This window comes from Raphanus sativus, chromosome 6 (genome assembly GCF_000801105.2).
Source record: "Raphanus sativus cultivar WK10039 chromosome 6, ASM80110v3, whole genome shotgun sequence".
Taxonomy (NCBI): Eukaryota; Viridiplantae; Streptophyta; class Magnoliopsida; order Brassicales; family Brassicaceae; genus Raphanus; species Raphanus sativus.
The window spans coordinates 5,178,439-5,197,430 of record NC_079516.1 but is presented as its reverse complement, the minus strand read 5'-3'; the positions used below and the strand labels follow the sequence as shown (position 1 = coordinate 5,197,430).

The 18,992-nt window shown below is 35.9% G+C and overlaps 3 protein-coding genes, 1 long non-coding RNA gene and 1 pseudogene across 5 annotated transcripts; 4 read left to right on the top strand and 1 right to left on the bottom strand.

Moving 5' to 3' along the window:
* The first annotated feature begins 2,020 nt into the window (after positions 1 to 2,020).
* LOC130496741 (probable leucine-rich repeat receptor-like serine/threonine-protein kinase At3g14840) lies at positions 2,021 to 8,194 on the top strand. Its single transcript, XM_056989118.1, has 22 exons — positions 2,021 to 2,246; positions 2,335 to 2,500; positions 3,092 to 3,163; positions 3,256 to 3,324; positions 3,400 to 3,471; positions 3,564 to 3,635; positions 3,721 to 3,792; positions 3,875 to 3,946; positions 4,037 to 4,108; positions 4,192 to 4,263; positions 4,350 to 4,424; positions 4,523 to 4,594; positions 4,715 to 4,780; positions 4,927 to 4,989; positions 5,076 to 5,117; positions 5,235 to 5,275; positions 5,367 to 5,737; positions 6,100 to 6,295; positions 6,381 to 6,542; positions 6,610 to 7,177; positions 7,276 to 7,426; positions 7,600 to 8,194. Exons 1-22 carry the CDS (start codon positions 2,147 to 2,149, stop codon positions 8,017 to 8,019), a joined length of 3,066 nt encoding a protein of 1,021 aa, XP_056845098.1. The 5' UTR covers positions 2,021 to 2,146; the 3' UTR covers positions 8,020 to 8,194.
* A 1,385-nt stretch (positions 8,195 to 9,579) lies between these two features.
* Positions 9,580 to 11,881, top strand: LOC108811490 (protein trichome birefringence-like 41). 2 transcript variants are annotated; one of them, XM_018583536.2, is made up of 5 exons: positions 9,580 to 9,879; positions 10,690 to 10,861; positions 10,965 to 11,140; positions 11,245 to 11,403; positions 11,483 to 11,881. In XM_018583536.2, the coding sequence occupies exons 1-5, from the start codon at positions 9,626 to 9,628 to the stop codon at positions 11,775 to 11,777; spliced, it is 1,056 nt and encodes a 351-aa protein (XP_018439038.1). In that variant the 5' UTR covers positions 9,580 to 9,625; the 3' UTR covers positions 11,778 to 11,881. The 2 variants fall into 2 exon arrangements, with proteins under 2 accessions (XP_018439038.1, XP_018439040.1); XM_018583538.2 differs by lacking the exon at positions 9,580 to 9,879 and adding an exon at positions 10,330 to 10,563.
* Positions 11,882 to 12,275: 394 nt separating this feature from the next.
* LOC108809385 (uncharacterized) lies at positions 12,276 to 13,431 on the bottom strand. Its single transcript, XR_001942826.2, has 3 exons — positions 13,215 to 13,431; positions 12,905 to 13,128; positions 12,276 to 12,832 (listed from the first exon to the last, which is right to left on the bottom strand). It is a non-coding gene; the product is annotated as an uncharacterized LOC108809385 (long non-coding RNA).
* Positions 13,432 to 13,925: 494 nt separating this feature from the next.
* Positions 13,926 to 16,007, top strand: LOC108813526 (peptide-N4-(N-acetyl-beta-glucosaminyl)asparagine amidase A). Its single transcript, XM_018586109.2, is given in 3 exon segments — positions 13,926 to 14,231; positions 14,234 to 14,702; positions 14,705 to 16,007. Coding segments are annotated over 3 exon segments (1,776 nt in total). The 5' UTR covers positions 13,926 to 14,030; the 3' UTR covers positions 15,811 to 16,007.
* Positions 16,008 to 17,530: 1,523 nt separating this feature from the next.
* On the top strand, positions 17,531 to 18,045 carry LOC108807631 (phosphoenolpyruvate carboxylase 3-like; annotated as a pseudogene).
* The last annotated feature ends 947 nt before the right edge of the window (positions 18,046 to 18,992 follow it).

Here is an 18,992-nt window from a genome sequence, read left to right as displayed (position 1 = left end):
AAAATCTGAGCCAAAATCAGAATCATGTAGTATGAGTTTTAAAAGTATAGGTTGAATTTTCACCGAAGAAAATTAATTTAATGCTACAGTTTGTGCTTTCTATGAATGTACGGATTTTGGATCAAAAACTACATAATCATTAGATAAAAATATAGAACTTAAGTTCACATATTTTGTTTTTAGTTCACATGTTGGGATAGCACTGATCACGATTCGCGACCTAGAGTCAAAAAACAATCGCGACAGCTATTTCTTTATATATTTGCGAGAAAATCTCAATATTATTTACGTTTAAAAAACTCTCAACTTTAGTTTTACCGACAAAAAATGGATAAGAGCTGTTTCCAGCGTGGGCTTGCTGAGTTTTCCCTAGCCTTCTTGGCTTATTGTAATGTGAGTCGATGTACCATCGATTCACAACTTAGTTCAAACAAGTATTTTGGTTCTAAGTTTTGATGATACTACAGACGATTCATTCATGCAAACACAAGTACTGAAAGACTTTATTTTATATATAAATCAATCTAGTTATAGTTTGATATTTTTTAAATGGAGTTGTTTTCTTTCTTTTCTTTTAAGCAAAATATATATACATAATGAAATTTAAGTGGTGGATGATATATTAGCACAAAGCTAAAAATACTAAAATACATATAGTTATATATTTTATTAACAATTTACATAAATTATTATGTTAGCATATGGCAGACGTTATAGCCTTTAATGGAGCTATCAGACACAGACATTAATAACCAGTACCATCTACCCTTATAATGTAAGAAATTATATCTTCTAATTTCAGTTATTTATTTCCTAAATTGCCATAGATGGACTTTGACAAGTAATAAATGGCTAGAGAGGAAAACAATATTTAAAACTTCCATATAAGAACATTTGATTCCCGCAATAAACTTACTATGGTAACATGCTAAATCTGGAAACTCATCATGAAAATGACCTATCAAGCACCTCTCTTGAAAATATACGAAATAAATCGGAATTGTATTTGAATCATTTTATTTTGTTCCTTAGCCATGCTAAAGAGTATATACATATACTTGTAATCCTAATTGATTTAGTTATAAGTAAAACTATTTCCAACCCACATCTATTTTAATCTCTATATTTTCCTCTAAAATAGAGAAATTCTATTATAAAGGTGGATTTATTCCAATGTATGTCTTTATAATAGAGTTCCTCTATTTATAGAGGAAAATATAGAGATATGTTATTTCCATCTTTAAATATAGAAGCAAAAAGTAGAATTCTTCTATATTTTCTTCTAAAGTAGACAAACTCTATTATAGAGGTATACATTGGAGCAAATCTTCCTTTATAATAGAGATCTCTATTTTAGAAGAAAATATAGAGGTGTACATTGGAAATGCTCTAAGAGCAACATTATTGGAAGATAGTTTTGGTTGGATTTCCTGTAGAATTAAAAATTCGTAATTACATATGCATTATTACATATACTTATTTTTAGAACCCCAAATCAAAACTTCTTCCGATAATGTTGCTCTAATGGATTTTCAAGACTGGTAGAGTGGTTGACAATAAATTGGTTTAAGATAGTTCTAGACAATTTTTTATATGTGGTTTCTAGTTATCGGTTAGACAAATATTGGCACATGTTAGAAAAAACTGCACTTTTCAATATTTTTTTTTAAACTTGACATAATAGTTAAGAAAATCTTACTAATTAAAAGAAATCACCTTTGTATTTAGTTTTTTCTTTTTATCACAAAGACGTCTGCCGAAATAAAAATATCTGCACCCAACCATTTTTTTTTTTTTTGTGAAACGCACCCAACCATAATCATCCAATTATTTTGATGCTCAACAACTCGGTGGCCCCCTTTGTCCATGCAAGTAGCAAAATTGAATCCTATCCCATTGAAATATAATAATCATAGAAAAAATAAAAGAAAGAAAACAAAATATGGATTGATACAATCTTATTTTAATAATGTTGACTTACTTTTCATCTTTCTCTCGGTCTACTTTCTCAAATGTATTTGCCAGTCTCTTTCCCATTCGTCACATAAACGAACATTACAAACCTCCTCTTCTTCTTCTCCACTCTCATCGCATCTCCTTACACAACAACAATTCAGATCTCGAAAACAAAAATATAATTCTAATAATGTCGATCAGTCGACTTCTCTTCCCTTCGTACTTCCTCCTCGTCTCTATCATCATCCTCTTCGGCTTCGCATCCTCTCAAACGTTACCAAAAGTAGAACGTATGTATACATATAAGTATAATCATATCGGTGTTATCACTATATGAACATGTTTGAGTCAGTGTTTTGATTCTATAATATTTTGCAGTGGATGCTTTAACTGCCGTAGCGAAGGTGTTGAAGAAGACTGATTGGGATTTCAGTGTGAATCCATGCAATTCAACCGTCGGTGGTTGGCGAACCGCTGACGCCGGCAAGGGATTTGAAGACACCGTTTCTTGTAACTGCTCCACCGTTTGCCACGTCACCAGCATGTTCGTTCCCCCCTTCTTCCCTCTTTGTTATAAAAATAATCTTTCTTTTCTTCAATAAAAGTTCCACATAATATTAATTATGGCAAGTAGTACTCCTTTATTTTATAAGTTAGCTAAAAGTAAACACACAATTTTTTTAACATAAATTTGCATTAATATAATTTGTCTTTGTTTTTATCTTTGTTATACATCATCCAGTAAATATAAAAGTTGTATAAGAATAATTATATTTTGAAGTAAAAATACTTATAAAACAATTTATTAGGGGTTTCATATTTTGATTTACTTGGTCGAAGTAGTAGGCTAGTAGGGGTTTCAGTTTTACAAAAGCCTAACACGTTTTATTTAATTAAAGTAGGTTTAAGACTTTAATTGTCTGAATGTAGACAAAATCTATTGCGCAGTCGCTGTTGACCTTCTTCACGCGTCCTTGAATCTAACAAAACTGTTCTCGTTTTCTGTTTCTCCCCATAATCAAAAACTAATTTAATTATTTTTACTTTTGGGTTGAAATGCTATTCGGCTGCAAACATAATGGGCCTATAGTTTGCAGATCGTTTTCTAAAGCCTAGTATTTGTTTCTTGAAACAGAGTTCTCAAGGCACAAAACCTCAATGGATCTCTTCCTAAAGAGTTGGTGGGTCTTCCGTTTTTGCAAGAGATGTAAGAAGCCCTCAACATTCACATTATTACAATATCTGACACTAATCTTTTCATTAACGAACTTAACTGCCACATTCTTATTTCTCTTGTAGTGATCTGTCTAGAAACTATCTCAACGGTTCCATTCCTCCCGAGTGGGGAACCTTGCCACTTCAAATGATGTATGTATCTCTGTTCATATACACCTTTTACGTATAGATTGATGGAGTAAACTTTTGGATGATGAAATAATGTAGCTCGCTGCTTGGAAACCGAATAAGTGGTCCTATCCCTAAAGAGATTGGTAACATTACAACCCTAACGAGCTTGTGAGTACTCTTCTTTGATCTCTATTTCTTCAACAATGTTTTATACTTTATTGATACTATCTGATTCGGTTTCTGGAACCTTTTTTTTTTAGTGTCGTAGAATACAACCAGATCTCAGGAAAGTTACCTCCAGAGCTCGGCAGTCTACAGAACATTCAAAGATTGTAAGAATCTTTATCCAAGTTCTCTTTTTATTAAGAGTTACTCGTCTTTAATTACTATTGCTGAGACTCTGTTATCTCTTTGCAGCTTTGTTAGCTCGAACAACTTGAGTGGAGACATCCCAAGTACATTTTCAAAACTTATTAATTTGACTGATTTGTAAGTATTACTCTACTTTGAACATATGTTCTACTGGAGACAACCTTTTTTTTGCTGCTGATATTGTTCTCTTGATTTATAGCCGTATAAGTGACAACCAGTTCACTGGTACTATACCAGATTTCATCCAGAACTGGACAGGACTTGATAAATTGTAAGCAATCCACATTTTTCGTGTTTTCAGATATCCTGTATTTGTTACTTTATAAACAAGGGCAATATTGTTTTTTTCTGCATGAATCAGGATTATTGAAGCAAGTGGTTTAGTCGGACCGATTCCTAGAGCCATTGGTACTCTTGAGAACATAACAGACTTGTAAGTACACCAACTTCACGTGTTGTTGTGGCCTTTCGTGGACTCACTATTGTTTCTTTTCTAAATTTGATTTTTTTCTGTAGGAGAATCACTGACTTAAGCGGACCTGAATCTCCATTTCCGCCGCTAGAAAACATGGCAAAGATAAAGAATTTGTGAGTTTGAGACTTATTAGACTAGACTAAACTTAGTCAAGGTTTCTTGAGCTTATCTTCCATTTTTCACTCGTTGTGCGTTGTAGGATTCTCAGGAACTGCAATCTTACAGGAGAGTTACCTTCATATCTTGGACGGAGATCATCAACGTTAAAACTCTTGTTAGTAAACCCTTTTTTTTTCTTTTTTTTTTGCAAACATAAAATTGACTATTCATGATAAAAAAATTTAAGCTGACATTGTGAAACTCGTTGTGTAGAGATCTTAGTTTTAATAAACTAAGTGGACCAATTCCGGCAACATATGGTGCTCTTACTGATGTAGATGAAATGTATGATGTTTTTATCTTCTTCTCTCCTCTTCTTTTCTTCTTGTAACACACTTCTCTCCTCTTCTTGTTTTGTTAAAATTTTTATGTGTATAAAAGTTACATTTTTTTCTGAATTCGCAGATATTTTACAAGTAACATGTTAACCGGGGAAGTACCAAATTGGATGATAGACAATGGAGACCATGTGTGAGTTTTCTTCACCGATTTATATATATATATATATAGATATTTTACAAGTAACACTTAACCGGGGAAGTAACATGTTAACACAATTCTTTGTAATCACACAGCCGAATAACACTTTGTGTTTTACTTACAATTCTTTATTGCAGTGATCTTACTTTCAATAACTTCTCCACCGTTCAAAGAACCTCAGAATGTCAGAAGAATGCTGTGTAAGAAGAACAATAAAAATAATCAAACTTCTTTGGCATTCAAATTCTCTATAGATTTACAGTTTCTTACTTCTTTTTATACACAGGAATATGTTTTCAAGCACAAACCCGTTAGTGGCAAATAACCAGTAAGTTTATTTATTTTGGTTCTCATAACTTACACTTTGGTTTCAACACTAACTAGAATGTTTTTTTTTTTGTGCTAAAAACACTAACTAGAATGTTGATATTATATTTTGTTACAGGTCAAATGTTTCGTGTCTGAGTGGCTACGTATGTCCTAAAAGTAAGTCTTTTATAGCTATATATAAATACAATCACTAGATATCTAGTAGCGCATCTTATTAATCTTTTGTTACTACTATTTGTTTCTCCAGCTTTCTATGGCCTTCACATAAACTGTGGTGGCAATGAGGTAACAGTCAATAAGACCGAGTATGATGCTGATACATGGGAAGGAGCAGACTTCTATGATAGTAGAAACGGTTGGGTTTCTAGCAACACTGGGAACTTCGTGGAGGATAATCGGTCTCCCAAAAAATTTATTTGGCAAAATACATCAGAGCTTAAGATAGCAGATCCTAGTCTTTACACACAGGCTCGTCTCTCAGCCATTTCTCTCACTTACTACGCCTTGTGCCTTGGAGAAGGAAACTACACGGTTAATCTTCATTTCGCTGAGATTATGTTCATTGGCGACAACACTTACTTCAGTTTGGGAAGACGATTCTTTGACATATACGTTCAGGTAACTTACTTCAAAGGAAAAATCTCAGAGTAAAACTTTTTAGATTTTGTCAGGAAAACATAGCATTCAAAGAAAAAAAATTTCCAAAATAACATTTATTAAACAATAAAACACACTAAATTACTCTACATCCTTAGCTCTAACCCTAATCCCATCTCCTAAATATTGAACTCTAATCACTAAACCTAAACTCAAATATATAAATATATTTATTTTTACTCTTTAACGAATGTTATTATCTATTTATGTGCTATTTTTTCGAATAAACTTTTAAGAATATTTCTTTTACTTGAACTCTAAAATTTAATGTTTGAAAAGATTGTAGTGGTGTAAATCATTTTGGCGTGTGTGGTAATGTGCAGGGTAAACGTGTGGCTAAAGATTTCGATATTGTAGCTGAGGCAAAAGGTGCGGGAAGAGCTGTGGTTAAGAGTTTCCCGGTTACGATTACAAATAGGAAGCTGGAAATTAGATTGTTGTGGGCTGGTAAAGGAACTCAAGCTCTTCCTCTAAAAGGTTCATATGGTTCTCTCATATCAGCTGTATCGGTAGATCCAGGTATCATTTACTAAACTCTACTTGACTGTTTTCTTTTGTTGTTCTTGTCTCTCGACTTTAATTATCTCCCATGATATTGCTATAGATTTCACTCCACCAAAGGAAGCTGGCACTGGAACTGGTGGTGGAACCTCTATTGGGGCCGTGGTTGGTGCTGTAATCGCTTCAACGGTGGTTCTTGTGCTTTTAATTGGCGGTATATTATGGTGGAGAGGTTGCTTGAGACCCAAGAGTCAGATGGAGAAAGGTAAACCTAAACAATCTAATTAAATTTGAGTTATTAGTCTATAACGGTGTTTCGTTTTCACTTTCAGATTTCAAGAACTTGGATTTCCAGATAAGTTCCTTCTCCTTGAGGCAAATCAAAGTTGCTACAGACAACTTTGATCCAGCAAACAAGATCGGAGAAGGTGGCTTTGGTCCTGTATACAAGGGAGAGTTGGGTGATGGAACCATCATCGCGGTGAAGCAGCTATCGGCAAAATCAAAACAAGGCAACCGAGAGTTCTTGAACGAGATCGCTATGATCTCTGCTCTTCAGCATCCACATTTGGTTAAACTATACGGATGCTGCGTCGAAGGTGACCAGCTCTTGCTTGTCTACGAGTACTTGGAGAACAACAGTCTCGCAAGAGCACTTTTCGGTCCTCCAGAGACTCAAATACGTTTAGATTGGCCAACGAGGCAGAGGATTTGCGTTGGTATAGCAAGAGGATTGGCTTATCTCCACGAGGAATCAAGACTCAAGATTGTACACAGAGACATCAAAGCAACTAATGTCTTGCTGGACAAGGAACTAAATGCAAAGATTTCGGATTTCGGTCTCGCTAAGCTTGATGAAGAAGAAAACACACACATGAGCACACGAGTCGCCGGAACATAGTGAGTTTAACTAATCTATCATTATCACAAACAAAAATTATCAGCTCTGTTTAGGTTTCTTGTGACCAAAGTAAACTTTTTTTTTTTCTTTTTTGCAGCGGATACATGGCTCCTGAATACGCCATGAGAGGTCACTTGACAGATAAAGCAGATGTCTACAGTTTCGGCGTGGTGGCTCTAGAGATTGTTCACGGACGAAGCAACACGAGCGCACGATCCAAAGGCGAAACGTTTCACCTTCTTGACTGGGTTAGTTATTATATTTCACTTCTAAAGTCTAAAAATCTGAACATTCAATGGTGAATTATTTGAAAAATATTTATTAAAATATTTGATTAAGTATGATAAACTTATCAAGAACAACATAACTATTAAGTTTGTACCTAACACATTTTGAGTTTGAATCTCATTTTCTTTCACAGGTACACGTTTTAAGGGAGCAAAACAACTTGATAGAAGTAGTAGACTCGAGGCTTGGAACAGACTACAACAGAGAAGAAGCAATGACGATGATCAACATCGGGATCCTCTGCACCAGTCAAGTTCCGTCGGACAGACCGTCGATGTCTACTGTGGTTAGCATGCTCGAAGGAAGCTCCACGGTGAATGTTGAGAAGCTTCTTGAAGCATCGTTCAGCAGAGGAAACGAGAAAGATGCAGAGAGCGTGAGGGCGATGAAGAAGCATTACGCAATTCTTAGTGGAGAGGAGATGACGAGTATGACGGATCAGAGTGTCAACACCTATGGACCATTCACGTCGTCTTCTACTACGTCCACTGCCAACCCCAGCGACCTTTACCCTCTTAAGCCTGATTCTGCGTATTGGAACTCCAGAGTTTAAGTGTGTATTATGCTTTTGCAAAAAAAAAAAACATTGTTAAATAATTATTTCTTTTCTGTTTTGGTTTTTGAACTATGATTATTTTATTTAAGACAATTAGAAGATTTTACGTTTCTGTAAACAGAAAATTTCATGAAGTAATGCAACGAATATTATACAAAATTAAAATTTTCTGCTTTAGGTTTTACTTTTCTGAATATAATTGATATTGTGGTTTATAATTATGGTTTATAATATTTTTTTACAAAGTTAAAACTTCACTCTGCTTATTGGGAGAGCAGAAATTAATTATGGACTTGAATTGGGAATTTATCTCCTTACTGTCTAGAGTCATATGCTTGTTGTGTTCCTTATCTTGTGTTGATTTTCTATGATGAACATTGGTTGTAATGTTTGTTTATGATAAATGATTATAGTTATTAGGGTTGTCTAACAACACGTGTAAGTGGAACGGTCGAATAAAATTCGAGTTAAAAAATTAACAACATTAATTTTTTTTTAGATAAATATATAAATTATGATATATAAATTTTAAACTTTAAGACATAGTACTAAACTTAGAGCTGAAAATATTTTTAAAAAATGTCAAATATATATAAATAAAACTATAAACTTTTAAAATTATTCTATTACATCGTTAAATATATCATTAATATTTTTTGAACAGGTTCCATAGATAATTCGAGACGGCCCTGGTGGTTATACATGGTTAATCTTTTTTTAACATTCTGAATTTTCTTATAATTTGTTTTTGGAATTATTGTATAATGTCTCCTAAAATGATTGTCTTAGTCAACTATTCTTTCAATAATTTCAATACGTTTCATTATATATTTAATAATATTAATTTACTTAATTGCTAACCATAACGATTGATTTGGATAGAATAAGTAACAGACAGAATATATTGTTGTTCTTTCAACATCTGTTTCTATTGACAAAATGGTTGGCTTGTATTTGTTTAATATGATACATCTACACTGTCGTTTAGGAAATTACTCTATACAAAACTACAACCAAACTTAATGGAATTAATTAAATATCAATTTATAGGTCCACAAGTTTACTTCAAGAAGTAAACCTTTTAAACAAAACACAAAGAAAGTCTTCACAATTTATCTATGGCGCGAACAAACCGATGAACTCATGGAAAGATAATTTAAGCATGATCACCAAGTAAAATATAGGAAGAAACATTTTTTTTAAAAAGAAAAAGATAGGAAGAGATATTTCAATAAAGTCATATCATTAAATTTATTGACCATGTAGTTATGTTACTACAATTTTCAAAATCAAAATCTAAAAAAACTTATATCATTAAACCACGTCGTTATCAATAAATACACAAAAAGAAATGTTAAGATTTTTCAAAGTTTGTTATCGAAGCAAACATGAGAATAATTATAGTTATAAGCCAACAAACTTAAAAAACAAAGTTATTTATAATATGACAAAGTTATATGCACATAACATATATATATAGATGCGTGGTTGTATAAAAACCAAGATGCGTATTTGAATCTCTCTCTCTCTCTCTCTCTCTCTCTCTCTCTCTCTCTCTCTCTCTCTCTCTCTCTCTCTCTCTCTCTCTCTTCTCGGTGCTGAAATGGGTTCTATGGATAACAGCATTTCTTATGGCTCTGCACTAGTGTTATCGCTTCTTCTCCTCCTTTCTCTTCTTCACGAAGCAGAAGGATGTGATATGTTCACGGGACGATGGGTGGAGGACGCTTCCTACCCAATCTACGATCCCTCCACATGTCCTTTCATACGACGCGAGTTCGCTTGCAAGAGAAATGGACGGCCTGATCTCGATTACCCTACCTTCAGATGGCAACCTCAGGGCTGCAAATTAGCAAGGTATCATACTATCATCAATAACTCTATACTGTTATCCTTTCACCCAAGACGTTGGTGGTCCAGTGATAACACAGATGGATTGTTTTTTTGTGCTTTGGGTTCAAATCACCCTTAATACGTCAGATTATTATTTTAAACTGGAATATCTAGCTAAAGCTGATTAATTCCTAACATAGGAAAGATCATGATATACCCTATTAGCAAAAAAGAAAAGAAAAAAAATCTAGATTTTCTTTTTATCTTTTTTGGTCAACGATTTTCTTTTAATCTACTGTCAATTTTTTTTTGTAGAATATCTATTGTCAATTTTTATCTGTTGAAATTATGTTACATTAATAAAATGAAGCGAAAGGGAAAAAAAATACATTTATACAGTTGTCGGTTCAAAATTACTTTAAACATAATAGTTCAAAGTGTGAAGAAATCTAAATTTGATTCATATAATTTTACAAGAAAATAGAAAGTATATATAGCTTTTTGCAAAGTACTTTTGAGCGAGCAACCAGTGGTAAAAGAGTGCTATTTAAATATTTGTTTTGCCATAATGGACTGATGTGTGTTGGAATCTCTAATCTGCACGAGACGTAAACGAACTCTTTTGTCCATAATATGCCAACTGGTGGTTTTGTTGTGAATCACACGCGCCACCAGTCAGATTAGGACACCCACCAAACTGCAAACCTCGTAAGCAGACATTCCCATTAATTCCCCCCACACATGTGGGGACACTAACTCTATCTCTCGACGATTTTGCCCTCCTGTTTTTCTCATGCCACTGCCTTAAACACGCCACCGCTTTTATTTGTGTAGGTTCAATGGAGTGGAGTTTTTGGAGAAGAACAAAGGGAAGAAGATAATGTTTGTTGGTGATTCACTTAGCCTAAATCAATGGCAATCTTTGACATGCATGCTTCACTCTTCCGTTCCCAATTCTCCCTATAACATAACCACAAAAGGCACTATCACAACCTTCACATTCCAGGTAACAATAGTAACCAATTTCTACACTTTTTTTTGAAATAATTCTAGAATGGAAAACTGGATGAGTTAAACCGAACTAAACCAGAAATGGTTAATGTTTTCAGGAGTACGGAGTGGAACTGAAGCTGGATAGGAACGTGTATTTGGTAGATATAGTGAGGGCGAAGATTGGGAGAGTGTTGAAGCTTGATTCGATTAATGACGGACATAATTGGTCAGAAATGGATACATTGATTTTCAATACTTGGCATTGGTGGAGCCGTAGAGGCCCTTCACAACCGTACGTTGAGTGTTCTTCAATCAACTAAACTATTCAATTTGCTTACTCTTGGCTCAATTAATCACAACCATGTTTCAAAATTCTGATTCATTTTTTTTTTTCAGATGGGATTATATTCAACTAGGAAGTAAGGTTACAAAGGACATGGACCGTGTGACAGCATTCGAAATCGCACTCGGGACTTGGGGCAAATGGGTCGATACGGTCGTAGATACTCAGAGAACTAGAGTCTTTTTCCAAGGAATTTCACCATCTCATTACAAGTAAATTGTTAGACATTTTACTTAAGATCAGTCCTATAAAATATTTGTTGAACTTTAAACATTGTTTATTTTTTTATAGAGGGGCTTTATGGGGTGAACCAATGGCAAGGAGTTGCGCAAAACAGAAGGAACCACTTCTGGGGACAAGCTATCCAGGAGGATTGCCAGCGGAAGTAGGAGTTCTGAAGAGAGCACTTGGGAAAATATCGAAACCGGTTACTTTGCTAGACATTACGATGCTTTCGTTGCTTCGCAAAGATGGCCACCCTTCGATATACGGTCTAGGAGGCCAAACCGGCAATGACTGCAGCCACTGGTGTCTCTCTGGGGTACCTGATACTTGGAATGAGATTCTTTACAACTATATGGCTTAGTATCACGAACACTTTAAACATAGAAAAAAAAACACAAAATTATAGCATATTGTTAATGTTTGATTCTGCATTAATTTGAATCTTAATAAAAAGCATCAAACCTATTTTATGCGTACGAGTAAAATCAAAGAGAGGTAGTGAGCAGTCTGGTAGTGAGGTTGAGGAAAGTGGATGCTGTGTCTAGTGTCCCAAGAAGGTAAATCAGATAATGTGAATTCATGTAAAATACCGAGTGTTGGACAAATCTGAGCAAGGGTTAAAAGCAGACAATATGAAAGTGTGTAGACTTCAAAATTTCCACTAAAAAAAAGACTTCAGTTAGTTAGGTCAACTTTCTGTCAACAAAAGTACATATCCAATTACTTGAGTCTCAAGCAATCTCTTCATCAATTAGATAACAATGAAATTGAATGGAATTTCCAGTTGTTTCTTTTTGAAATGGATAAATACATTATATTCGTAAATTAATTATAACCGGAAGCCAAATAACCTTGGAGATCTCACAATGTTTTTTTTTTTGATAAAATCAAACCTTAACTCAATGGTAAAAACCAACAAAGCAAATGACAGCTTAAAACAAAATCAACAGTCCTTTCACTACAATACCATTCTTTAACCTTGTTTTCTCTTCATCTGTGTAAAAGGACTTCGCTCTGAAACTACAAAGACATAAGTAAATCTCTGACAAAAGCAATGCTCATTGAGTTCTGATATCTGATTTGTATCTCTAGAAGCGAAATGGAGTTTCAGGTCCGTAATTGTTGCTCCTCATATTGAGATGATCAAACTTTGAACTGTTACTGTACTCTACAGGCTTCACCAAGGTATAGTGATACTCACAGACCTCTTCACTAAGAGAGATTTGGCGAACAGCTGCGTTTCCTCTGTCGATGACCAGCAACGAGCAAGTAGGACGAACATATACAAGATCGAAAATCATTAGAGAACTTAGCATCCTCGCTTGGTCCATCTCTGTATCCAGCCACATTTGATTTTCCCCCAGCTATTGTAGTAACCCCTTGAAATGATCCAGCCACCAATCTCCCCCTGCTTGTCTGCCTCACAGATATAACAATCAAAGTCAAAACATTCCCCAACAGTATTAATTTCATAAGTAGGAGACTTACAGTGGGACAAGGGGGGAGTGATTTTGAAGATGTTGCTGTTAAGTTCATCAACAGCATGAAGCTCTGATTAAAAAAATTAGTTGTGTCTACACAAGAAGTGGATACATTAAAAAAAACTAGTCCTGTATTGAACAACAAACAATCAACTGATTGGGAGGAGGTTCTGGAGGATGATGATCCTGTAGTCCACTTGAGAGCCCAGGACATGTGCTTAATCAAAGAATCTGATCAAAGGAACCAAATTACTGATAATCAAAAATACTATAAAAGAAAATTAAAGAATAGAAAAGGTAAAGGTAAAGTAAGTTACTAGAAAGAGCAGCTTGAGCTGTGAAGGAGAGTAAAGAAGACGATCCATAAAGTAAACAAAGTCTTTAGAGACCAAGAAAAGCTCTCTACGAGTAGAATCTGAGATTCCCCCATTTTGTCGGCGATTCACATATTCCAAGACAAAAACAATGATAGAATCTAGAATGAAACACAGTTTGCAGATTGACTACAGTTACTTTTTCAAAGTTATATTACTACTGTACTGTACTTGCAATTTATAAACTTTTTTGTCTAGAAAAATCACCTAATTGACTGATTGATTACTCGTGTTTAAATATGCTCATGACTAGGCCTTTTATTGGAGCCCATTACTGAGCCCATTAAAGTTCCTACCTTTAACCATAGTCTTTCACTTAAAAATATTTTCACATGAATTTCTCAAAATTTTTAAGAGACTTTCTCAATAAGTTGTTGGTGAAAAAAGTTCTACTTCAAGATCTCAAAAATATGTCTTACAAAAACAAAAGAAAATCTCTAATATGGATGGCCTAAGTTTCTTTTGTATATTTTATCTAGAAAGAAAATACAGATGCACACTTAAACTAGTCAATACATTTCATTTCATTTATTAAAATACTAATACAAAACTTAAATATTATTTAACGCAATCTTTCTCGAAGCTGTCCTTTTAATAGGACTTGTAGATTATGTTAGTCAGTGATTAAGTTCTCAACAAACAAATCATTATCCAGCTTACAAGAAACCTAATTAACTCGAACATCTTTGTGTTCCTTGGATTCTTAACTTTACATCATTAATCAGACACAGACCAAAAACGTCGGTCAGTCACACGATCATGGCCTCTCATCCTCCTCCACTCATCTCCTTCTTCCTCACCGTCTTCTTCTCCCTCCACTCTCTCTCCACACTCGCCGATCAGACAACAACCAGATCGCGTTTCAAACCACCACATTTCTCACCTCTCCTCTTCTCCTCTCCATCCCAAAACGCCACATCACCACCTACTCGCTACCTCGAGGTCAAAAAGCCTCCCGTCCTCCCGATTCTCCACCACCATGCTCGCACCACGTCCTCCACCACGAGTTCGCCTTCACCTACGGCAAACCCCCGGTTCTCTCCAACTACACGCTCCCCTCCCACTGCCCCTCTCGAGACTTCTCCAAGATCGTCCTCGAGTTCAAATCCACCTGCAGAGGAAGACAGTTCGACCGCATCTTCGGCGTCTGGCTCGACGGCGTCGAGCTTCTCCGCAGCTGCACCGCCGAGCCTAGGCCAAACGGCATCGTATGGTCTGTCCATAAAGACGTGACTAGATACCACTCTCTCCTCGTCAAGAACGAGACTCAGATCCTCGCCGTCTATCTCGGTAACCTAGTAGATAAAACATACACCGGCGTCTACCACGTGGATGTGATCTTCCATTACTACCCTTCTTCTCGTCATCACATCTCTCCTCCTCAAGCTGATATGATCCTCCCTGTTTCAAGAAACCTTCCTTTAAACGATGGCTGTGGTTTGAGATCGCGAGTTCGAATGGTTCTAGTTACAAGGAAGTAACGATCCCTAGGAACGTGTATAGAGCTGTTCTCGAGGTTTACGTTTCATTCCACGAGAAAGATGAGTTTTGGTATAGTAATCTTTACAATGACTTTATTACCGCGAACAATCTCAGTTCTCCTGGTAACGGACCTTTTAGAGAAGTCGTGGTGACTCTCGACGGCGTAGTCGCCGGTGCGGTTTGGCCTTTCCCTGTTGTGTTCACCGGAGGGATCAATCCTTTGCTGTGGAGACCGATCACAGCTATTGGCTCTTTTGATTTGCCGAGTTATGATATCGAGGTGACGCCTTTCTTGGGGAGTTTGTTAGATGGAGAAGGTCATAAGGTGGAGTTTAGTGTGACTAACGCGTTGAATGTTTGGTACGTTGACGCGAATTTGCATCTTTGGTTGGATAAGGAGAAGGAGGTAGTTGAAGGGAAGGTGTTGGAGGTTGGGGGAAGGTCTCTTGAGATTAGCTATGTTTCGGACTTTAAAGGTTTGAATGGTAACTTCACAACCAAGGCGAAAAGATCGGTGCGTTCGATAGGGTTGGTGAAGTCCTCTCATGGTGATATTATAACCAATGCTAGTCAGGAGTTCACCTATGTAAACAAAATGGTTTTAGGTAAAGATGGGAACTTCCAGATCATAGATCAGTTGATCCAAGCTGATGACAGTGTTCACGCCAAGAGAGAGTCCAGAGAAATCTACGTGGCGAGATCCATCAAGAGCTTTCCTTTTTACCTATACTCTGACTATTTGGAGGGACAGAATCACACGTCTCAGGAGGTTGCGAATGTCACGATGGGATTCAATGAGGAGAGATCGTGGAGTGATGATGGATCAATGAGAATGTTTAAGAGCAAGGTGGAGAATAAGCAGGAAGCGCAAGGGGTTATGGTGGTGAAGAATAATTTGGTGGTTAGTGGATATGGGGGCACACAACAAGTGTATAACTATGTTGGAAGTGACCAGTGTTACTTCCGGAACATTAGTAGCTTCAACTACACCATTCTATATGACAAGGTTGAAACAGTTTGCAAGAAGAAAACACTGAAGCTACCGCCACAGGTGTAGCATCTGACTGCACAGCCGTATTGGCTTGATATATGAGCAGAGATAGAGACCTCCTCTCTTGCTGTGAGTAACTGTGAAATAGGAAACACCACAAATAAGTAAAAAAAGTTTCCTCATGTTTCTTCTCTTATTTTCAGACAATGTCTCGGACAGAAGTTTGTATTAATTGTTTTCCCCATAAGCAAGGCTTATCATGTGTGTAGCAATAGAACCAGTTTATCAGGGGTTAATGATTGATAAATTCATAAACCTATTTTATTTGAAGTTGAAGATGTCAGTGTAGAACACTGGGTCTGGTTGTGATAGTAAACCGATCAATTTGAATAGTTATCAGATTCAACCGGCTTAATAGTTGCTTAGATTTTGATTAGTAAAACTTAAATTCATAATTAATGTTTTTATATTGCAAATTCAGATAATCAATCAAACTACTACCAATAATTTTCTTAATTTGTAATATAATTATACTGTTCCATACAATTATACAAATTACAAAAAGTAACAAACCATGAATCCCTTTTATATCAATAGAGAGAATCATTTGAAAAGTTGAAATATATATTTTGTACTAATTACAAAAGAGATATAATGAGGTGTCACTTAATTAAGATGTTAATTTGATTTATGTGACATCATAAAAATCAATTGGAAATTTTGAAAGTCCAAAATCTAATTGCTAGGAAAATCATATGATATACGATTTCCTCATATTTCCAAGTTGTTTTATAAATTTGTATATCCCTTATATTTACTTGGACTAACCAAGCAATTTAGAATGAGATTCCAATTGAATCATAATTTCCATGTACGGGAGGTTTAGCTGATACACATTAAATACATATCATATATATTCATAATCTATTTTATTAATCACTAAACTTTAGATATGTAACAATTATGGCTAAATGTATTGTAAATCATATTTTATAGAAAATACCGAAGACTTAAATCTATATATATATCCACATCTGTTTATATAGAGATATCAATGAGACAACTCATTTGATCTTAAAATGTTTTCTCATGATAATAAAATGTCTTGCTCAACTGTATGCAAAGGACATTACTCCTGACAAGCATGAGGTTGAATTGTAACATGTTTATTAGTGGATTCTTTAAAACCTCTCTTTCATTTTTTAGATCCAAGCTGCATTCTGCATATAAGATTAGAAGAACACCACCAACCCCACAAGATGAAATGAGAGCTGGAATGAACTACTCCCAATGAGGCAATCTAGAACGGTATAATTGTACCGATGAGTTCTATGTGAAGGTTGATGAAATCCACATGAAGGAAAGATGTTGCAAAGCATTACATAGGTCTACAATGAAACTATTTTTCATTTTCAAGTTATATTTTTGTAAGTCAATGTTGAGTTACATCCGACTGAGCCATGTTGTGTGATTCTTGGTGTTGTGAGGGACAAACTCTATCACACACGTGAGCGCTCTCGTCAATTGCTAAGTAATGGAATCTCAGACATCCCTAAAGAAGCTAATTTCACCAATGGGAACATATAAGAAACATGTACTAATTTTCTTTTGACCAAACCATGTACTAAGTTGTTGACTAATTCAATTAATATGCGTGTTCACTGTTCTTTGTTTTACTACACAGTTCATGGAGCCTCTTGAGCTATGTTACTGATCACAATGTTCATGTTCTGACGTCCAATAGATGATGGAAGCCTTCTTCATTTCTTGAGGAAAGTGTTGACCTTTGGACTCTCCTTTGTGCCACGGGAAGAAGCCACTTGAGTTGACCACTCTTGAGAAGCTAGCTGGTTTCGAAGAAGCTTCTTCTCTTGTTTCAAGACTTTTCTCTTTAGACTGGTATAAAAATGTATTAACCGTAAGAGGTTATGATTGGTTACTCTAAGGAAAGATGCTGGTCGTCTCTCAACTGCTTGGGAGCTATATAAAGCTCAAGAAGAGCTTGTGAAAGTTGCTAAGAAATATGGAGTGAAGCTAACTATGTTCCATGGCCGAGGTGGCACGGCCAGAAGAGGAAGTGGTCCCACACATATTGCTATATTGTCTCAAACTCCGGATACAGTTAATTGCTCATCCCGAGTTACCATTCAAGGTGAAGTCATTGAACAATCATTTGTAGAGGAACACTTGTGCTTTAGAACACTTCAGCGCTACACTGCTGCTACTCTTGAGCATGGAATGAACCCTCTTGTTTCACCTAAACCTGAGTGGCGTGTTTTTCACCTGAGGAGTATCACCTAGAGTGGTACGTGTATTACCTAGAATTTCTTGACAGCAATACTGTATTATCTCATCTAATAATATGTCACGTTAATCCAATATTCCCATACCAAGAACCTCGATTTGTCGTGTACTTTCGCCTTGTAAATATTTCACATTTGTCCCAAGATTTATAGTTCAAAGTATTATAACCGTTTGTTTTGGTTTGTTAGCATGCACCTTCGCTGGAGTATGGACGTATGCACATAGGAAGCAGACCATCAAAGCGAAAACTGAGCGGTGGGATTGAGTCTCTTCGAGCAATCCCAAGGATCTTTGCTTGGACGCAAACAAGATTCCATCTTCCTGTATGGTAAGGATTCGTAGCAGTTTTCAAGTATGCTATCAAGAAAGATGTGAGGAACCTCCACATGCTGCAAGATATGTACAAATACTGGCCTTTCTTCTGAGTCACCATCGATCTTATTGAGATGGTGTTCGCCAAGGGAGACCATGGAATCGCTGCATTGTACGACAAGCTTCTTGTCTCAAAAGATTTATGGGCTTTTTGAGAAAAACTCAGAACCAACTTTGAAGCAACCAAGAGCCTCGTCCTACAGGAAATTAAAAAAAAAAACAGAGTCCTCTGTTTCGTATAATAAAAAAACAGAGGTCTCTGTTTTCTATTCGTTATGACTAAAATCCATTTGTTGTAGACTGCTGGATACAGAGACCTTCTTGAAGGAGACCCTTACTTGAAACAGAGATTTATGCTGCGTGACTCTTACATTACAAAACTCCATGTATGTCAAGCCTACACATTGAAAAGAATCCGTGATCAAAACTACAATGTGGCTCTCCTACCACACATTTCCAAAGAGATCCTGCAATCAAGCAAATCAGCATAAGAACTCGTCAAGCTTAACCCAACCAGTGAGTACGCGCCTGGACTTGAGGACACCCTCATCTTAACAATGAAGGGTATTGCT

Bases quoted from the DNA above. Each gene is read 5' to 3' on its own strand.
- LOC130496741 (XM_056989118.1), top strand. From the start codon at position 2,147: ATGTCGATCAGTCGACTTCTCTTCCCTTCGTACTTCCTCCTCGTCTCT. The intron at 4,595-4,714 runs GTATGATGTTTT...CTGAATTCGCAG, and splicing joins CTTACTGATGTAGATGAAAT to ATATTTTACAAGTAACATGT. The intron at 6,296-6,380 runs GTATCATTTACT...ATATTGCTATAG, and splicing joins AGCTGTATCGGTAGATCCAG to ATTTCACTCCACCAAAGGAA.
- LOC108811490 (XM_018583536.2), top strand. From the start codon at position 9,626: ATGGGTTCTATGGATAACAGCATTTCTTATGGCTCTGCACTAGTGTTA. The intron at 9,880-10,689 runs GTATCATACTAT...TTATTTGTGTAG, and splicing joins CAGGGCTGCAAATTAGCAAG to GTTCAATGGAGTGGAGTTTT. The intron at 11,141-11,244 runs GTACGTTGAGTG...TTTTTTTTTCAG, and splicing joins CGTAGAGGCCCTTCACAACC to ATGGGATTATATTCAACTAG.